This window comes from Rhodnius prolixus, unplaced genomic scaffold, assembly GCF_049639745.1.
Source record: "Rhodnius prolixus isolate KJV_2025 unplaced genomic scaffold, Rpr scaffold_6, whole genome shotgun sequence".
Lineage (NCBI taxonomy): Eukaryota > Metazoa > Arthropoda > Insecta > Hemiptera > Reduviidae > Rhodnius > Rhodnius prolixus.
In genome coordinates, this window is record NW_027411634.1 from 4201444 (window position 1) to 4222922 (window position 21479).

A 21479-nucleotide genomic window follows, 5' to 3' on the forward strand; every position below is an offset into this window, starting at 1 on the left:
ATTACAATTCTCAAGGTTCTAATTTGCATGTTTTATTTTTAACAATTAATTTTTTTAATTATCCGTATTATTAAACTGAATTTTACACCTGAAAAATCACTGTCCGGAAGTTAACAGTGTCCTAAAAAGTCTCTGGCTGATGGTACAGAACAGATTTTAAAACATGCTATAGATTGTAGCTATAAATTAGATGCTGAAACATTTTTCAACTAGTTCATATGGCACAAATCACAAATTGGGTTGCATTTAGACTTTTAGAACTTTGCAAAACTCTATCTTAGCGAGAACTCTGGATTCAATTGGACTAGATTAGATTAGAAAGCGGAATTAGGACCAAAAGGGGCTTATTGTGCCATCCGCTCAGGATCTAGTAGACGAAACCTCCCCTACTAAAGAGGTTGAGGACTTTCCCTAATAGTTCTTTTTGCGCTACTATCTCCTTTGGTCTCAAAGATCATAGCGCAACCGCTCGATTACAATATTTGATATCTAAACAATAATAGTTAAGTAATTAATAACATGTGTACCTCCTTGTGGGAAGAATTGTGAATAAATGGTACGAAAAGTGTCTTCTTTGACAAGGCCAGATGGGCATTCAGCCTTAAAACCTCTGTAAATCCTTTTGATCTCTTGTTCGGTGAATCTGGTTGCCCTTGTTAATGACTTGAGACTCTGTGGACGTGCACGCGGCGTCAATGCTTCACCTTCCTCTAGTTCCGAGTCTGTAAAAACATACATACATTTTATTATTAATCTGAGAAAAATTATCTCTCTAGGTTTTATTAAGACATCGAAATATATTTTTTTAAGAACATTATTAAAGTTTCTATTTTTAGCTTGTTCTTATTAAACTTTTTGAATAATATTCAAAATTTGAATTCGAACATTACGGAAATAATGTGAGAAATTTATTTATTTATTTATTGAAAATGTATTTGGTTCTTTTACTCATGATTTCTTACAATCTTACAAATATAATTTGATACATTTTTTTAGAAAAGGTAACTTGATTGTCGGGAGAAAGTGCTTGAGAATCTACAGCCTTAATCTTTCAACTGTCAATCCAAAGTAAATGTGTCAATCCAAATGTGAGTCCAAAGTACTATCTACCATCTATATAATATTAAAGGAGTCATTTAATGTAAGGCTACAATTATATTTTTGAAGAGAATAAATTAACTGCCATAATAATTGTAGCCTTAACTTTAAAATTAGGTGGAACACCTAATGAAGAAAATTCATGAAAAAGTATAAAACCTAGTGCAAGTACGAGGCTAGTTACCAGACGCTTCAAGAGAGGATGTGCAATTAGTTATTTGCCAGAGCTAGCAGGGGGGCTGGACATGGACGTAGGTAACTTCCTCACCAGCTCAAAAGCCCCATTGGCCATATTGAGGGTTCAATGTCAGACGGATCACTTTGTGAAATGTCCGACCAAGAGACTCCACACTAACGGCGCAAACTCAGGCTGTAGACAGCCCAGACTAAAAACCTAACTGTAAAAAACGAGTCACTGCTGAGTCTTCGTGACACAATCTCGAAAGAAATTTAGCCATGGTTAGTGTTTAAACTTTTCGCCAAAGAGACACTAATATAAGAAGTTAAAATAAAAGTTTTAAAACTACGAAAATAATAGTTTTCTTCAATATATGTACATTTATTATATTTTAGCATTAAAAGTTGATTTTTTTCAGAGTTAATTTAATGACGTAAATTTATATCTATAAATAAACTGAGATCTATTCCTTCTCCCTCTATTTATTGCAGACACTTATTCTTGAAAGTACCGACCATTAAGAATTATGGGTATTAGAATTCTATTCAATTAGATAAGTTATAAAATCATGCTTTCAATGGTTGGCTGCCATATCATTGGCCAAGAGGTGAACGTTGCGATGAATGTAAAATGAGTTCATGAATGCTTTGTTATTTAGGTCAATCAAGTCTGGGTTTATTGTTATCGGTAGGGAATTTATACTATATATAAAGAGTAAGTTCAGATTCTCAGAGACTGCATTGCAGACAAGCTAGATACTTTTAAGATAAGGATGTAATTCTCCGTGGACCTATAGGCAGGCAACTTCACGATCTTATTTTTAACATTTGTGGATGACATAAAATGAGAATTATTGTTACAAAAAACAGTTCTAGATCAAAATTTTCCTAATATTTTTGTGGTATTACTGCAGGCCTAAAACTATTTTGGAAGATTATTTGCCAGAATATTAGGAAAATTCAGTTTGACTATCCTTTAAGCAATATCAAAATACAATAGAAGTCACAACAGAAATAAATATCCCTCCCAAAAACAGTATTAATCAAGAAGTTTTAAAATGGGGATTAAAAAGTCCACCTGCAGCACCGTAATAAAACGAAATTATTAAAAATAGTTAACCAAAAATTAGCATGTTCAGAAAATTTGGAATTTAGGATCAACGCGTCAGAACGCTGAAAAGCGCTAATAGAATTGTATAAAGCCTCTTTCTTATGTAGACAGCTTACTGCATCTTGTACATCATCCAACCGAAAGTCTCTAGCGAGAGTATTTACGTTGAACAAGGGGACCACCTAAAATCCTACATTCACCTTGATCTCGAAATAGAGTTGGTCTCCCTCTCTAGAATCAAGAAAACTTGATGAAAATGAAGAAACTTCTTGCACCCTTGGTGTACAAATGGATTCCCGACTACTATGGGATAAAGGTTAATGTAAAAGACAGATACTCTAATAACGAAAGGTAATCTCTGCCTTAACTTGATACGCCGTGAGCTACGCAAAGACAAAAAAAGGCTAGATCAGGGATATCTAACAAAAGAAGAGGATCTCTTCCATACTACCCAGGGTACCAAATGCTGATTAGCACTTGGTGAAACAATTAAATTGGCTAAAGCTCACTGTGATTCTCATAAATCTCTTATTCAACAAACAGATTATGAGTTGCACAAGATTGGATTAGTTATGTCGATGACGACATCGCCTTAAATACGAGGAAAATAGATCCGAGCATTTACTGGACATCTAAAAGCAAATTGACCTTACAAATGTATCAAATTATATCATGAATTGATTTTACAATGACATAAATAAATATGGATAAATTTAAAAAGATCAATTTGTTTCATTTTATATTCTGACTCTACCTTAAATTAGTATAATCCTTTTTCAAGATGTCTGGGCATAACTTAACAATAACACGTCTTTTTCACCTATCAAGATTAATTGATGTAAAAAGCTTTTTTTTATTTTTAAATTTCTGAACATAAACATTAGCGCTTCCTATTTTGGATCCCACGAAGTCGAAGAAATGTTGAGATTACTTGCATAATTTGGCAGGAATGTTTTGTATTATCGCACTTAACTGTGGTATACTTAATACTTGTGTGAACATGTTCTTAAATTTGCTGTCATACAATAATGTGATTAAGCAAACGTTACATTTGATTTGGAACACAGCTTAACGCTTTTAAGGACTTCCGCAAAATTTACAATTAGCCCTTGGTTTCAAATTGAAGTAAATATAATCCCTTGAACTGCTATAAAATGTAAGCACGTACAATGTTGCAGAAGCTGTTCTGAAGGGACGAATATCTTGGTGTGATTTACTTTGATATGTTTGATTAGTTTCTCAGGAATAATCATGAGAGCTCTTTAATATATAAATATTTTTTTTTTTAAATGTCAGTTGAACGTTCATTGTCAGAAAACAAAGTCAAGAAAATTTGAGTTATTGTAATAAGAGTCAGTAGAATCGCTAAGATTTTCTTGAAAAATCAGTTGATTCCTAATTTGCAATCCGCTTATATTCTGTCGACTTTACAGAATTGACATTTTATAAAAAAAACTATTCTTAAATTACTTATAATAAATTTTAGTAGCAAAAATGAATGAAAAACAAATAAAGAAGATAAAAATAATAAGTCATAAATCAAAGAAAACATAAAAAACAAACATGCATCATGCATGGAGACCTGATTTAGTAAAACACCTAGGTTGAATTTGACCCCAGTCCAAGCTGAACGTAAATAGGTGAATAGTCGTCTGTACAGGTGGCCCTTCTTATAGATACTTCTTCGTTCCTTCCGCTCTTCATCCTCACCATCTTCTTTTGGGCCTCCTTCCTCTTCTAGCATGCTTTGTCTTGCATCTCTCCGGACCTGAAACATTCACCACTAATCTATTTACAAACTCTGCCAACATCAGCGCTATCTAAAATAATAAAATCCATAAAATTATCGTTTATAATCATTCTATAATCTATTATAGTAGTGGGATACAGTAATATTCTATATACCATCGTATTTTACTTTTGATCTCAAAATGTAATTCGATTTACTTTGAGTTTCATTGGTAACAAGAGTATTACAGCTTCAATTGTACGGCTTTACAAAAACATACACACAGGGGGAGACTATGCTCTAAAAATGTATTAAAGATGGAAAACTTAATTTAGTAAATTGAACATGACCTTAGCACTTCAATTTACAGACTTACTAAGTACATTTGATAAAACCTTAAGAAAATTAAAAACTAATGAAACAACTTCATAAAAATGCTCTTTGATATTATTTCTCTTTATTCTGGTAGACGTTATATTCTGGTCTTTAACAATTGTACTAAGAATAGCGTTATTTCCTTTTGTTTACTTCAAACAATAAATCTTTCATACAGTTAAAACCCATTCAGAGTTAAATATAATAATTTAGTAGGTGTAAGATTAAATCTGAGTTTAAGCACTATTTGTCCTAAAGTACTTCAGGTTTCAAAGGTTAAACTATAACAGTGTAAAATTCAATTAGCATTCGTGCAAATTGACCTAAATAAGACTCTATTCAAGGAATTTGACGAATGCTGTTTTTGACTGTAGTTCTTGTTAAGATGATCAACCATTGTCAAGAAGTCAAAAATTATGGCAAGAGAGCCAGAATTTTGATCCCGAACTCATTCAATATTTTGATGATTAATAAATTGTATAACGGGCGACCTCATCTGATGACCAATGTCGTGTGTTTTGTTAGCATAATTCCTTGTAGTAATTTTCACTTTCACTGCACTGAATGCTGAAAAGTAACAGTTAACACCATCTGCCGTTCATCAATAAAGTAACTGTGGTTTAAAAAAAAATGCGCTTGGACCATGGTTGGTGAACTAAACCTACTCCAAGCTCTGCTCTCAATGTTTCCTCTTCGTACTGTATCCATTTTTCAACAAACTTATTATTAGCTAAAAAAATTAGGATTGTTTTTTTGATCAGTAAATTTAGTAAAGAACAAACCCATAAAGGTTGATTAGCAATAGATTAAGAAGTGGCCAACTTGTGCGACGCTTGTGACCAGTTGTTAACAATAAATAAATAATACTATTCATGTTAATTCTAATAATACCAATGGTAACAATAACCAAAAATAAAGCCCATAAAAGAATAGCAGTTTGCCGCTTTGAAAAAACATAATTTGCAAGAGAACGACAATATCTTCAATAGGAGCACAAAAAGTGCATTTGCACGAATTGCAATTAAAGAAGTAAAACTAATTTTTCAAGCATTCACTTTAAGGCTTCTCCTTAAAGTAGTTGCCACTGCCGTTGATTGTGCATTGCTGAGGATGTAAAGTAAACGTTTGTTTTTAAAGTTGTGATTAATTTATATACCGCTTCAGTTTTTACGGGAAAAACATTCGACTTGACGAAAACAAATTTGAAATGTGTACTGCAAATTTTTAAAAAGAAATTTGTTTTTCCGTGGACTAGTTAAGACTGCGAAGAGTTTAGATTTAAATCATATGCACCATTATTTGCGTTACCAATGTGGTTAAGTTCCAGTTGCTCCGTGATTAGCCGAACTGTTTTAAATAATGGGTCTGCTTCCACGATCGTCTTTAAAGCATCATTATATATTTTTATAGGTGGACTGAATCGCCAGGATCTTCAAGATAAAAATATCACGATTAGAATTTCTGGAGCCTAACGTTGTACAATGCAGAGCTCCCACTAAGGAATTTTCATTTTTCAAATATTCTTAACAGCACTTTGGTTCTACTTTCAACACATAAATTTACCAAAATGTTTCTTCGAAGCAAATGCCCTGAAAACATAGGAAAACAATAAAGATTGAGTAATATAACTTTATTTTCTTAAAAAACAGAAAATTTGCTGTATGATACGCACCAACATAACGGTATTGTGGTTTCATTTTAAATGAAATAGGCTTTGAAATGTTTACATTCAAAAACCTGCCAAGGTTACAATCTAGTGCTGAAATGGCTATCGTTTGCCGATGACTTCCAACCATATTTTGTGACGATACATCCTCGATCTTTCTTCCTTTTATGGTTTCCACTGTAAAGCCTGATTGAGTTCTTTACTGCCTCTTAAACTTTATTGCCTACCATGATAGAGAGACATTAAGGGGTTTTAGTCCATAAAATATAACGTTCATAAAATTTTAAAAACGTTGATTAATAGCTTGGTCGCATTATTTATGGAAGTTATCTGTGTCATCGGATGGGCATTAACATGTAATCTTCGGTTACATTTTAGTATTCAATTTATATGAAATTTGTTTATTTTCTTTTTTAACTGTATTTTTTTTTATGGGTATGCTTCTCCATTGACTTTACGTCCATTCTGTTATTAAAAGGTCGTAAGACAAAATAGCAATATGTCGGATTTATAATTTCCAACAAATATAAAAATATTATACACAAAAACTCAGCCATAGTGCAGTTATTGTAAACAAAGAGAATCCTACAAAACTCTATTGACTATGAACACTTATTCAACCTAAAATTTATGTAAAAATAAATGCATATGAAATTTCTGCATACGTACGTTTTAATTATTATGAAATTTACTTAATTATGTCACAACAAACCCAGGAGTTTGACAAAACCATAATGAAACAAATAGGGTATTAACGCAGAATCATGAACTTAATAATAAATAATCACGAACTCTTGCCAAAACTGTTAAAATACTCAATCTATTTTCTTCTAAGCTAAGCAAAATACTTGATGAAAGAAAGCAAGTTGGAATTACACCTTTTCAAATGTTTACGACCAAAAAAATTGGTTAACAACACTTCGTTCGTTGAAATAGTTATTACCTAACTTGAAAGTCATGTTTACTTAATCATAAAGATGGCTCTTACAGTACATGGTATAAGTGAAACGACTAAATTCCAAGAGTAGAGGTTACTGTTGTATCAACAATGGTTAAGGCTACTATCAGGTGCTGAAGTAGCTGATGTTTGTTGCTGCCTTGATCGTATCTACCAATTTCTTAGATCACAAAATTACGTTACAAAAACATGATAACTAATAAAAACTATTTATTTCCAAGCTACAGTATTACACTAGCTTTACTTATAAAAATAACCAGGCACGAATCTAAAGAGATACATAAAGACGTGGCCCCTCCCATTTTTTTTTTTTAAATTTTAATACGCTTCAGGGCTTTTACTCTGAAGAAAAGAATCCGATAATCAAACCAAGTATTGAAATGATCAGATAAATGGTATAAATTTCCACTAAAACCATTTTGTCCTTTATTTTAGGTTACATAAGATAAATGTTTGGAACGAGGAGAACCATTCCCAAAAGGGCCCAAGATTTCTTTGGATCTATGAACGTAGACCTTTTCATCACGTGACGATTATCGCGGAACCAGTAGTTATTAGTGCTGATAATCACTATTATCCCAGTGAGTTCTGGGGATACTAGAAAGTACTGGCTGGCTATACTTTGCTCGTATGTAAATTGACAAAACTGCCTCTTTTTGAGGTTGCCTTCTTTATTAGTTTTTATTTTATTCTTCGAATTCACATAAATAGTTCATTTTCCAACTCTATACATCCTTGTGACTCACTAGCAAACTGGTGAACCTGACTTATAGCGATTTTATTTTATTTTGTAGTTGTTAATGTCTAAATAAATAAATTATAATCAGCTACGAAGAGATGCCCGCTCTACTTGTACACACTACTACTGGAGAATCACTCCAAGGTGTAGCATATCCTAAACATCTAAGTATCTACGCTCCGCTACTGTGAAACACGGAGTCGAATAGCATGGTGACAAAGTGACCGGGACTTCATAATAACAAAAATACAAAAAATAATTTATAATAAATTAAAAACTTATGTTGTTTATATAAATAGAAAAAATAACATCATGATAAACACACTAAGCCAATATCTAGGACAAAGGTCTCTTCCAATCTTCCCCATCATGCCTGTCCTTCGCAGATTTCAGCCAAAGGATTCTAACAAACTTCTTCTAACTCGTTCCAACATCTTGTCCTCGATCGTTTGCGACTTATCAGCCAAGCAATTTATAATCTGATGTCAAAGATTTCTACTCAAATTTGATGATTCAATCTCTAAAAATGAAAGAAAATCTGAAATCAGTAAGATTGATAAAGGAAATGCTGTGAAGGATAAGATCACATATTGACCACAATTTTTTCAGGAATTATTTTTTACCAGAAAAAAGATGAAAACCCTAGTCTAACAAATCAGATTGTTAAAAAGAAATAAAACTGATTTTATAAACAATCTTAGGTCATCCACATTTAAGAGATAGAAAGATTAGAGTCACTTCTTTTAATAACTGTTCTCTTAGTGAATCCTAAACTTTTTAAACAATATTATAATAAACTTTTCTATAATAAGACTTAAAGACGAGGAGTATTAGGCTTAAACGAAATATTAGGGGGACCGAAAAGTAATCAAAATCTATTTTTTCTGGCGAAAAACATTTATTTATTAAAGAAATCTTAAATGCTAATCAACAAAATAATTTCTATCATTTTCTAACACTTTTTGCCAGCGAAAAGGCAATTGTTCGATTCCCTTTTTAAAAAAGTCCTTCGATTTTTCATTGAAGAACTTTTCCAAGTGCGTTTTCACTTTTCCAACATTGGTAAATGTTTTACCTCTTAATGTATGCTCTAACGATCTGAAAAGGTGATAATCCGACGGCGCGAGATCTGGTGAATAGGGTGGATTGGCTAAAAGTTCTAACCCAAGCTCCCTTATTTTTTCCTGTGTTATTATTGCTGCGTGGGGCCTCGCGTTATCGTGATGATGGATCCTTTTTTCTTATTGACCATAACAGATCGTTTTTTTTATGAGTTCTTGTTTAATTCGCTCGAGTTGTTCACAATACATTGTCGCTGTAACGGTCTGACCAGGTTCCAGCAATTCATAGTGTAAGATTCCAGAAAAATCCCACCACACACACACAAGGACCTTCTTTATCGTTAGTGACGGTCGAGGTGTCGGAACAGGTGCTTCTCCGGGAGAAAGCCATTGTCTTTTTCGTGCAGGGTTGTTGTATAGCACCTACTTCTCATCTCAAGTTACAATTCGTCGCAAAAATGGATCAGCTTCATACTGAGACAAAAGAGACGCGCAGATGGTACGCCGTTGATCGAGCGCCGCTAAAAATTTACCAATGTTGGAAAAGTGAAAACGCACTTGGAAAAGTTCTCCAATGAAAAATCGAAGGACTTTTTTGAAAAGGGAATCGAACAATTGCCTTTTCGCTGGCAAAAAGTGTTAGAAAATGAAGGAAATTATTTTGTTGATTAGCATTTAAGATTTCTTTAATAAATAAATGTTTTTCGCCAGAAAAAAAAATTTTGATTACGGCGCTTCATTTATAGTACTAAAGAATAGGAGTTAAAAAGTTTTTGCATTGTTTCAAAGAGCTGGTTGTATTACAGAATTACAAGTGGAGGAATGGACAGTAAGTACTTAATGAACTAAAACAATTTCTCTACAATAACATTATTGTACAGATCCGGGTGGTAATAAACTGCAATTATCATTGGAACAGATTTGGCAACAGTGCTGCCATTATAATTTTTCATTTTCTTATTTTAGCTTATCCCACCACCGGTTAGTATATTTATCGCATTTTATCGATTATTTACTTTGCCTTGACGAGCTATATATTAAGGAACATTGGTAAATAACAATAAATAACAGCTCCCCCCTCAAAGGGAAGAATCCTTCTCCACTGTCCTATATTTAAGAAGGTCTGGGGGAGGGGTCAAATGTTCACCCAAGCTCGTATCTCGGGGCCCCGTTTGTTTACAGTCACAGTCGACACTCCTGTGACATTCACCCTTCGACTCAGGCCCCACTAAACCTTAGGTTAGGCTGGAAATAGAGGGGAGCAGCTTGTCTGAGATATCTCACTTTCTTCAAACACCAATTCTCTTTTTTCCCCAAAAGTTTGCCTTTCTTTGTTTCACATTCAGGGAGATCATCTCAAGTCATGTATTTCCGGTGAAAAGCAATTTAGAAAACTGACACGATTGACATAAACAAAAACATATCGTACCATAATCTCACTCGATTCTCTTTTACCACAATGCAAAAGCTTCTAACAAAACTTTTAATTTTTTTCATTAAAATGTTAGCTAAATTCATTCTGTGTTCTCTATATATTTTGAGGGTAGAATGATGTCTTAAAGACCTTCATTAAATTTAAATTTTATGATATAATGACGGTAGTTAAAAGCTTACAAAAACGCCTAACAGGTGAATCCTTAATTCGCAATACTTTTTCTTCTATTTTAATTAAAAAGTGTTTTCAATTTATAAAATTATTGTAACTCCTCGGGACAGAAAGAATGTTTTTCCCATTAGGATTAGTTTTTCTTTCTTAGGATAATATTACTTAAGGGCGTGCAGGAAAAATTTATCACTAAAAATAGCCAATCAGTAAATAGCCTCAAACGGTACTCAGTTAAGCAGCTTATATAACTGAAAAATGCTTTTAGCTTGCTCCAGATTTACGTAAACAAGCTTTAAACAAGATAAAGGGTTGGCACAAAATATCAGCCGCTCCCTAATAATAAGTAAAAGTGTGAATAAATATGGTATAAAGGGTTCCTCCTCCTGCCTCGGTAAACAAGGCATTGCGTGCGGACGCAACACAGGTCAGAAGTACCATCTCACAGATTGGATAATATTTTTGACGGGAAGGCAGGCAGAAATCGATGAGCCAAAAATAAAACAGTGAATAGATAACTTGATAAACAATAAATTTGATGGAAAAGCATTTATTTTTCGACTCCCGACATGAATTTCTTTTAAAACCGAACTATGGTGAAGTTCTACGATTGGGATGGGGGCTTTACAAGAAATTAACATGAGATCTTAGCTTGTAAAGTATTATTAGAGCATTAGAGGCGATGTTAATGAGTATCCAATGGAAGACTTCTTAGGGGAATTTGAAGACGGTAATGGGATGGTTGTTTTTTTTTAATGCTTGCTTGAAGTTTCAAGCTGTAACTTGTATTCTGTTCGTCTAAATCAATTCTACTTATCAAAACTTTCCAAAAATTCTTTAAAAATATTTTATAAATTATCTTCTTCAGTTCATCAACTGTTACAGCTGAACTTAAGTACGAACAATGTTATGAATAGAATTTTCTGTCCAAATCTAGAGGTTGTAAATAGTTATATGGTTACTTAAGTTCATTAAGTGGAATACGTTATAGCACTAAGCATCCAAATAATATGTGAGTTTACTCTCACAGAACACCCAGACCACTGGTTGGTTCATTGGTTTTTTGATTTAATAAAGAAAGAGACCTTCGCCTGTCCCCTTGAATTACAATAATTGTTTGGCTTATCAAGAGATTAAAATTAGGGCCTTGGATACGAAGAATAATGGCTGTTTCTCCAAACGGGTTAAGTCCGGCTTAGTAGAACTTCTTTAAGAGGATTACTACTCCTAGACTAGGCTTCAAATTAACAAATTTTGTGGTTTTCTTTTTCGGAAAAACGGTAGAGAGGTCATTAGATGGCAAAGAAATAGATTATTTGACAATAGAAGAATAATATTAAGTAATAATTGTTTAATTACCATTCTACGTCTTTATTATTGTATACATATCCATAACTGCTCTATCTCTGTTGATGTATTTATCCATATAGCAGTATCCACATTCACCTAACAGTGGCAAAATTGATGAATACACTGCAGTGCAACTAGCAAGCTTTTGCAGCATCATTGTGAAGGTATATTCGCATAAAAGCTCTCAATAACTCTTTCTAAAAACCTCATTTCCATTGGTGCTATAATTAAAGTTAGTGTTTTATTATAATTTACAATACAAAATAAACTATTTGAACAGTTCATATTTATTATGATATTAAAATTAATTTTGCTAGTAAGATAACTGCATTTCTTCTGAAAGTATATTTTCTATAAATTTCTTTTACACCTCAAAAAATTTCAAATTATTGCAACCATGCGGTAGATATTTTTTTGTACCATCACTTGTTATACAGAGCACTGATTTTTTTCGATATTGATAATTCACAGGAAATATCTGTTTTGAGCTCCTCTCTGCTCGAAAGAGTTTATCCATCCGGTAAATCGCTTAGGAGCTCAAAAAAAGATGTCACTTACTGTTTTCCTGTTTTTGTTTTGTTTATATTTTTTTCAAAAACAGCTTAAGCGATTTTCTTTAAACTGATTGTATACATATTTAGATCGACAACTTTTATTAGAAACATTTTCCAGCAATATTTTCCTTCTATTAAGGGCATTCTATTCAGAAAATGGTGTTCAAGCTTCACTCTAAAGACTCATTTTTCAAAATTGTTCTGTCGGATCTGATATAGTAGTAAGAAACAATTGTAGAACTAAATTTTCAGAATGGAAGAAACAGAATAAAGAATTCGCATGATTCACCATATCTGATAAGCTGGAATATTTAAAGTAGTTTTATTTATGATTCTACACTGTACGGTAGTCTACGAGTGCATCTTAGGTAAGAAAACTAAAAGAATGAGTTTACTAAGTTAAGTAGAAGGCTGGCATCGGGAAGGCGCTGTCTGCAAGTGCGAAAGATTAACGATGCGCCAATCCAAATTCAATTGGAAAAGCCAAATTCAAGTCCCATAAACATGAGAACATTTATTTTGGACCATTCCACAATTCATGGATGTAGGACACAAGCTCTACGACAATCTATGTTTATGAAGTCTTAAAAGAGGTTACTCCTAATAGAAAGTATGACTTCTTACCTGGTATCAATAAAACGTGTCTAACGTAAACTTTTAGTCTAAAATGATGCCACGTCATTATTTTTTTTTTTTTTTGGCGCATCAACAGCTGAGGTCATTAGCGCCCGGAGCTTTTTCCAGTGCACTGCCGGCCTCCGGACAGTGTTCTCTCGTTACAGACAACACTGTCCATCACCGGACAGTGAGCTGTAAGAAGCTCCTAGGAAGAGAAAATCTAAGGGTCAGCTGCTGGATTCGAACCCGGGACCTCCGCGTGGGAGTCCAGTATGCTAACCTCATAGCTAATCCCTTCCCTGCCACGTCATTATTAACATTGTTACTATTTCAACACTTGTTTCCGTAAAAAATGAGGAACAAAAAATGCTAGTCTATTAGAAAAAATATTAAAACACAAGGCTGGAGTCCAAAAAAGGCCAAACCTGTAGCACCAATAAATTAATTTTATTAAGTTTCCTTAAAAAATGAAAACATCTTTAGATTACAAAATATTTTTATAAATTTTTTTTTCCATCAGCGTAAATGTGAAATTCAAAACCAGTGAAAATAAACTGATAATCATTTATATAAAATAAAACATCCCAAATACCTGAGGAAACCCTGATGCTCCATTAACAAAATAAGAATATGAATGATTAATTTTTCAATCCCAAATTCCCTGAGGAAACCTTGATGCACCATTAACAAAATAAGAATATGAATGATTAATTTTACCTTATGTTTCCTATCATTAAATATTCAAAAATAACCTAATACAAGAAATTACCCTAAAAACTGTAATAATCATGATTGATTTGGTCAGATAATTTGGTAATGCGGGCATACATAGCATCAACACAAGCATTATCAGTACAGGATTTAAAAATTTTGAAAAATCAACATTTTTGTAGTTCGGCCAGCGAAAAAAACATGTTACAACCTCGTATCTAGAGGTTATTACCTTATAGATTAAATTTTATCAAGCGCTGAACTCTCAAATACTTTCGGAAAGGTAGATTTTAGAAATTTCAGCTTGCAGGTATGTAATATATGTTATGGGAAAATGCAGTGTTCCACGAATTATCGGGAGGAAGCTAGTCTGGACTCTTATTAACCTCTACGACTGGAAATTGTTTTTAGGGCATCATCATAATGGACTAAGGACAATATTATTGCCCATGAAATCATGAATAATTGAAAGATCTGGTAGTTTGTATTGTTTAATACCCACTTAAGGATAAAAAATAATATGCCGCGGTGTGCGGATCGTATCTACACAGGATCAACAAAAGGTCCTCTCCTCTTTGCGTAGATTGCAATGAGGAGGAAGATTTCAAACATGTAATAATGATATGTCCACGTTATGTGGTAGAAAGGAAACGAATGTTTGACGATATATACAGGTATTTAGATGCACCATTTCGCTACGAAGACATTATATTCTCCACCAACAGTTATGTGCTTAAGTCGATAGCAGAGCTAGCAATGAAATATGAATGTATTTAGAAGCTATAGCCGAATTAGAATGAATGGAACAAAATGCTTAGAGAAGGATTACGTGATTTTAATTTTGGTTAAGCGAGAAGGATGGCAGGAGCACAGAGTGCTGCTCCATCCATTAGCAGTAGTTTATGTAAATAGCGGTATATAGTAGAATGATGAATGTGTGAAGCGAATGTATTTGTAGGTAAGAACGGAGAGTAAGTGATATTCTAGTGATAAGCACCTAGACGATGCTGGCTGTATGGCGGAAGCCAATGCCAAAAAAAGAAAACAAAAAAAAAAAAAATGCCAATAGTGCTTACCTACTTAGTAGAACAAATATCCATAAATTAACCTTTTAGAATACCATATGTACAGGGAGATCCTTCTTAATTCGGCCCAATAATCAGATGTAGCCGCTAATGATTGCACTTCTTTCGCTTCTGCTTAATTTACTCAGCGGATGGACCTTCAAACAATGAGATTGATCTGAATTTTCTAAATGAGTAAAGTAATCGCCTATTTTTTCAAGCGAGGCTTAAAGTCCAACTTCCAATTTAGGTGTCGTGGACGGAGGCGACTAGCAAACACACTTTTCTGTAAATTTCTTTTTATTAACCATTAAATAAAATCCAAGGCCTAAGACCGGGAATCGAACCCAGTACCACAATACATATTAGCTTCGCAGGTCTCGCCTCTAACCGCTCGGCTACCGTGGCGCCCAATTCTTAATGAGTATTTTCCAGCAAAACCAGTACCTTTTACTTTGTCTTTTTTTGTTTTATTTATATCAAGAAAGGTGTTCTGGGCGTGCTAAAAAGTCACCATAGTAGACAATGAATGGGAGAACAATGATGAACAACTTTTTGTCCCAAAATTCTGACAAAAACAAAATCATTGCACTAGAGTAGAGAGAGAGAGAGAGAGAGAGAGAGAGAGAGAGAGAGAGAAAAGGTACAATTATCCATCATCCATTTGTAGGGTAAAAGGCCATAGTCTTAATGAATGCGTTTTATATCCATTCAGTTTACCTTTGCTCACGACTTCAATAACACAGGTTAGTTAGTTAAATTACTTAGTTTGTTCCATTTCAAACATCTTTTGAATTATTGTATTTTTATAGGTTGAATACTTTTTCAATTTGTTATGTAATTATTTAAAACCGTAATGGTAATAAATGAAATTATTTCCTCTATTCATTCATTCAATTATGTTATTTTGTTTTTGGCACTTTAATTCAGTTATAAAAAAAAATAATAATAATAACAAACTAAACCAAAAATAAGATAACTAAATTAGGGTGCACTCTGGCATAAAGGGTGTCAACTGAGGTCATCCCAATCGATAGCGACCTGTCTAAACAAAACATATGAATACTCAAGCTGGTTAACAAACTCTCCCAACGTAACCTGATATTTTTTTTTTAATTAATGATTATTTTAAAAGCAAAAACAGATGTGGAATACTCACTTAACTTTCTCTTACAACAATTAACGGCGTTAGATTTTTCTTATTAATTAAGAATTTGCATAAAATGTTTAGTCAACTTCAATATATTATAAAAGTTCTATGTTATAAAACGCCACTGCGAAAAGAGTTAGTTACTTCCCAATTCCAATAGAACTTGTCCCTTAAACACCACGTTCTCTGAAAAATATTTCATACAAAAATTATAGACAAATTGGAAAACAATTTTCAACGAAAACCTTTAATGTATTTTTGTTTTCCAGGTATTTTCCAATCTGAAAGTCCAAGCCAATGAAATTATATAACAGACTAAACAATATGGGCTTGAGATAAGTAAATCCACTTTTGAAAATGTAAGATGGTTTTGTCGTAAAGTATTCTACGTTTCCAGAAACTATGTGCAACGCAGCTCAACATGTTTTTATCCAGTTAATTTCAGCGATCATAGCCAGCAAGAGCCAATTCAGCAAATTATGATGCCGATCTGTTGCTAAAGTATTTGAGAATCTAGGTAGAATAGATAGAAAAGAAATTTATTATTCTGGGACAATTGTCCCCTAAGAATAAACACAGGTACAAATAGAGGCCTTATTAGTTTGGCTTGTGATTTAAAGAAAATAAATAAATAAATAAGTATTTGACTTGAAAAAGGAATGAAGCCCAAAAAACACTAGCGGCGGTAGACAAGGTAAAAGCCACTTCAACTCATCGTAGCAGTGCGAAATGCGAGAGTCTCTGGAAATGCTGAAAATAAATCTTATGAAGCAGTTCATGAGAGGCGCTTGAGCTTAGCTTCAATATCACCAGAAAGAGCGCCATACACTAAGCAACCATAGTCGAAATGGGGTACTGCAATGATTAGACACACGCCTTTATCCTGTTTGATTACTAATCAACCATCTTGTCTGGTCAATAAAGGAGAATTATAAGATTGAAGCAACCACAAATCTGGCTAAAGGTGAACTACACCAGATTATCACCAACCGGTGACTTGCCACAATAGAATACGAGGTGTGTTCAAAAAGTAACGGGAATTTTTAAATTTCGCGGGTTTGGAGAGTCTGATTGTAAAATTTTTTTTTTATTATGTTGGTACACATACCCCTGAAGTACGATAAAATTTTCAGTAATATTCATTGTTTACTTCTTAAGTGGCAGCCGTTAAGGTTAGACGTGTTTTTCGAGCTTGGCGATTTTTGTTTGTTAAAAAAAATGGATCAAAGAATTTGTATTAAATTTTGCGTAAAAAATGAAATAAAGTGTGTGAAATGTTAATAAAGGCATATGGTGAGTCTGCTATGAGTAAAACAAGGATTTACGAGTGGTATAAGCGTTTCCAAGATGGCCGCGAAAACGTTGAAGATGACGAACGACCTGGACGTCCAAGCACATCAACAACCGATGAAAACGTGAAAAAAGTGAAAAAAATGGTTATGAACGATCGCCGAATCACAATCAGAGAAGTCGCTGATGATGTTGCCATATCAATTGGCTCATGCCATGAAATTTTTTCGGATGTTTTGGGTATGAAACGTGTGGCAGCAAAATTTGTTCCAAAATTGTTGAATTTCGAACAAAAACAGCGGAGAATGGAAGTTGCTCAAGAGTCACTCAATGAAGTCGACAACGATGCGGATCTACTGAAACGTGTTATAACAGGTGACGAAACATGGGTTTACGGATATGATGTCGAAACTAAGGCTCAATCGTCCCAGTGGGGAGGCATTCTGGATCGCCAAGACCGAAAAAGGCTCGACAAGTGCGGTCGAATGTGAAGGTTATGCTCACTGTGTTCTTCGATTTTAATGGCATAGTGCATCATGAATTCTTGCCACAAGGTCAAACAATCAATAAGGAGTACTACCTACAAGTTCAACGCCGTTTGCGTAAAGCAATCCGAAAAAAACGCCCGGATTTGTGGCAAAACAATTCATGGATTTTGCACCACGATAATGCACCTGCTCACACTTCATTGCTTGTTCGTGAATTTTTGGCCAAAAACAAAACTTTAACGATGCCCCAGCCTCCATATTCGCCAGACATGGCTCCATGTGACTTTTTTCTATTTCCAAACATAAAGAGAACATTAAAAGGCCGTCGTTTTACAAGCATAGATGACATTAAAAGCGAATCGCTGAAAGAGCTGAAAGCTATCACAAAGATCGAGTTTCAGAAGTGTTTCGAGGATTGGAAAAAGCGCTGGCACTAGTGTATTGTATGCGAAGGGGACTACTTTGAAGGCGACAATATTAATGTAGATGAATAAATAAATATTTTTTTCAAAAAACGAAAATTCCCGTTACTTTTTGAACACACCTCGTACAACGAAATGAAATGACCATCAGTGGGCTGAAGGAGGTTACAAAATAGTTACCTATGGAAACCTTGATCACAGAGAAATATCACTCTTGTTAAATTGAAAATGTGGTTGGATCAGAAGAACTAGATGATATTAATGATTCTATCCGTCGTAAAAGTCATATGTAAATATGTATATAATTTTCATTTTCATTTTTATCTATAATTGACTTCCACTGTTTTGACCACACTCTAGATGCTGAGTCAGTAAGCGTAGAGGGCATCTAATTTAGCAAGTTTTCTGCAACTGATCGAAAGGAGACGCACCATCGACAGTAAAAAAAAATCCTGGCAAGTCAGCAAAAACATCGATCGGCTAGGATTTTTTATTAGTCATAATTAACGTTCGGAACACAGAACTTCTTTTAAAAAGTATTTTTCGATCATAAAGGATATTCTGATGAATAACTCAAAATCGAAAATTTATGAAAGTACAGTAACTACTACCCCTGATTGAAGAGTAAGAAAAAAATAAAATCGATTTACCATGTCTATCACATTACCGATATTATAACCTAATTTCGATGTTCCCCTAGATTGGCCGTAGACATGCTATATTCTGTTACAACAAGCATTACCAAGTGCATTGCAGATATGGTAGGTAGTTAATAATCCAAACCATTTCTAAAACTTGTAATGTTTACAGATGTAATTTGAGTAACTGCTATAAAAGTATCATAAAAAGAAACTAAAATGACTATTTCTAGCACTAATAGAACAGATTTCCGTCTTGCGTGTTTAGAAAAGAAAAAGTTATTGTTGACCTCCACAAATAAAATAAAAGAAAAAACAAATTATACTTCCGATAACTATTTTTAGTGAAAGCGATAAGTTCGTGTCAGATTTTAGCGTTTTCATTACAGTTTTGAGGGCCCAATAATAAGGAAAACATTATTTTATGAATTAAATTTGATTTAGAAAGTTTAAACAAAAACCAAAAATCACCAAAAGATTAGATAACGATAATATTCTGGACAAAGCTATCGTTTCAGACGAACTGTGATTTTATCATTTAAAAACTGGCTCTCCCTGAGCAAATTATCTTTAAATTTCCTATCTAATTTATGTGGGCAGGAACTAGCTACTCCAAGGATGCACAAATTTCTCTCTTAATTTGTGTGAAGGTAGTGGGGTCTCATTAAGAAATAGCAAGAAGTGTGGTTAAAGTCTTAGTATGGTAGGCCGGTTACCTTAAGTTTGGGACTGACCTGGATCATTCATGGGCGATCGTCGAGCATCTCGCATGAGTACTAGGCAGTTTTTGACTGTAACTGTCATTGGAGGGGACAGACCTCAGCCAATCTATAGCACTTTTGAGCTTAAGTGAAGATTATTTACGGGCAGCAGACGACAATGTATAAGATCATCCGTAGTAATGAGTGCATGTCTTAAACTAGAGCAGTCTGAGACATTGCTTGCAGTCAATTTGACCTTTTGGGCAGGATAGGTAATTACTTTGGGCCATCAGGCGACAATATGCAAGATCATTCGCAGTAATGAGTGCAAGTCTTAAACTAGAGCAGTCTGAGACATTGCTTGCAGTCAATTTGACCTTTTGGGCAGGATAGGTAATTACTTTGGGCCATCAGGCGACAATATGCAAGATCATCCGTAGTAATGAGTGCATGTCTTAAACTAGAGCAGTCTGAGACATTGCTTGCAGTCAATTTGACCTTTTGGGCAGGATAGGTAATTACTTTGGGCCATCAGGCGACAATATGCAAGATCATTCGCAGTAATGAGTGCAAGTCTTAAACTAGAGCAGTCTGAGACATTGCTTGCAGTCAATTTGACCTTTTGGGCAGGATAGGTAATTACTTTGGGCCATCAGGCGACAATATGCAAGATCATTCGCAGTAATGAGTGCAAGTCTTAAACTAGAGCAGTCTGAGACATTACTTGCAGTCAATTTGACCTTTTGGGCAGGAAAGGTAATTACTTTGGGCCATCAGGCGACAATATGCAAGATCATGTGCAGTTAGGCTGCGAGGCTTGACCCAGTTCAATCTGGCCATTCATATATATTTCTTTTTTCTGAAAGTAGAATTTGAACCTGACTGCCCTGTATCTTTTTCTTTTCTCAGAAGCCTCTTACAGCCTGACTACTGTTGCCTGTAACGAAAGAACATTCTCTAGAATTCAGAAGTGCTCTAAAAAAAAAATGATCTCAATGTTAGATTCGTGGGCTCATATCCGTGGAAAGATGGAACCAACTTTCTCCTTTGTATCTAGGTCCGCTGAAGATCCAGTATAAATCGATGGCAAGTTTCTCACCACCCTGGGGGGTGCAAAAACAAGAGGGTCCTCTGCAAACAACTTAGTTGCTCTATTTTAATGAGTTTGGCACAATTAGCTATTTTCTTTTTTTTACGTTCTTTTAATAGATTTTCTTTATGCAAGTTTGTAAACATTTATTGTTGATAATATTGGACTTCTTTTTTTTTTATTGCAATTGTTTATTCCAGGAGGGAGTCCCAATTTATAAAATAATAAAATTCTAGAGATGGGATTTAGATTGAATGTTGACTAGTTCAAGAAACTGAAAGAAAACAGAGAAAATCTACTTGCCATTGTGAATCCATCCTTAAATTATAGTGATTAATTTATAACCGCAACTTCCATCATCTTTCTAGTTGTTTAAATTTACAATTTAATAATTGTAGTGCAAGAAAGACATACCAAATTTCTTAATCTTCCAAGTCTTCTAAAAGTTCCATCATTATTTACTTTCTGTACTCTTTTGATCAGTATGTTTCTTTCTTGAATACGGTTCTTCCTTATCTCGTCAACTTAGACTGAAAAAAAGTAAGGATGTCATGATGTTAAACTATTTCATCAATGAATTTACTGTATTTTCATTTCATCTTACTATGACTTTAATCCCTTGCACAGTTTATTACTTGTAAATATGTACTAGTTTTAAGACTAGCGAGTTAGTTATTTTATGTAAACACCGGATAACTCCCTTTAGTTTTTCTTCTGTATTTATGAAAGAAGAAAAACAATTTCCTGAAGAAAAAGTGTTAGAACTATAATATCACATAAAGGGGCAACGCAGAATATCCTACCGCTAATAAAAAAAAAATACAGGATAAAGTACCTAAGCTTTAAGTCAAAATAAGCTTTCTGCGTCTTTTCCGTTCATGATTTT

At 34.0% G+C, this 21479-nt stretch overlaps 1 protein-coding gene across 15 annotated transcripts in view; it reads right to left on the reverse strand.

The window, feature by feature from the left end:
• LOC141461362 (neuronal calcium sensor 1-like) overlaps positions 1–21479 on the reverse strand; it is a 340287-nt gene that overhangs the window by 10335 nt on the left and 308473 nt on the right. For 2 of the 15 annotated variants that reach the window (XM_074142361.1, XM_074142360.1), the window contains 3 exons: positions 21008–21123; positions 3950–4154; positions 528–722 (listed from right to left, as the gene is read on the reverse strand). In XM_074142361.1, coding sequence (XP_073998462.1) covers positions 528–722; positions 3950–4130 — 376 coding nt within the window. In that variant the 5' untranslated portion in view covers positions 4131–4154; positions 21008–21123. Of the gene's footprint in view, positions 1–527; positions 723–3949; positions 4170–5783; positions 6080–6162; positions 6380–6825; positions 7204–8178; positions 8374–11876; positions 12089–14826; positions 14973–15973; positions 16151–21007; positions 21124–21479 lie in introns of those variants that run through there. The other 13 variants (XM_074142350.1, XM_074142362.1, XM_074142355.1 and 10 more) reach the window with 12 other exon arrangements.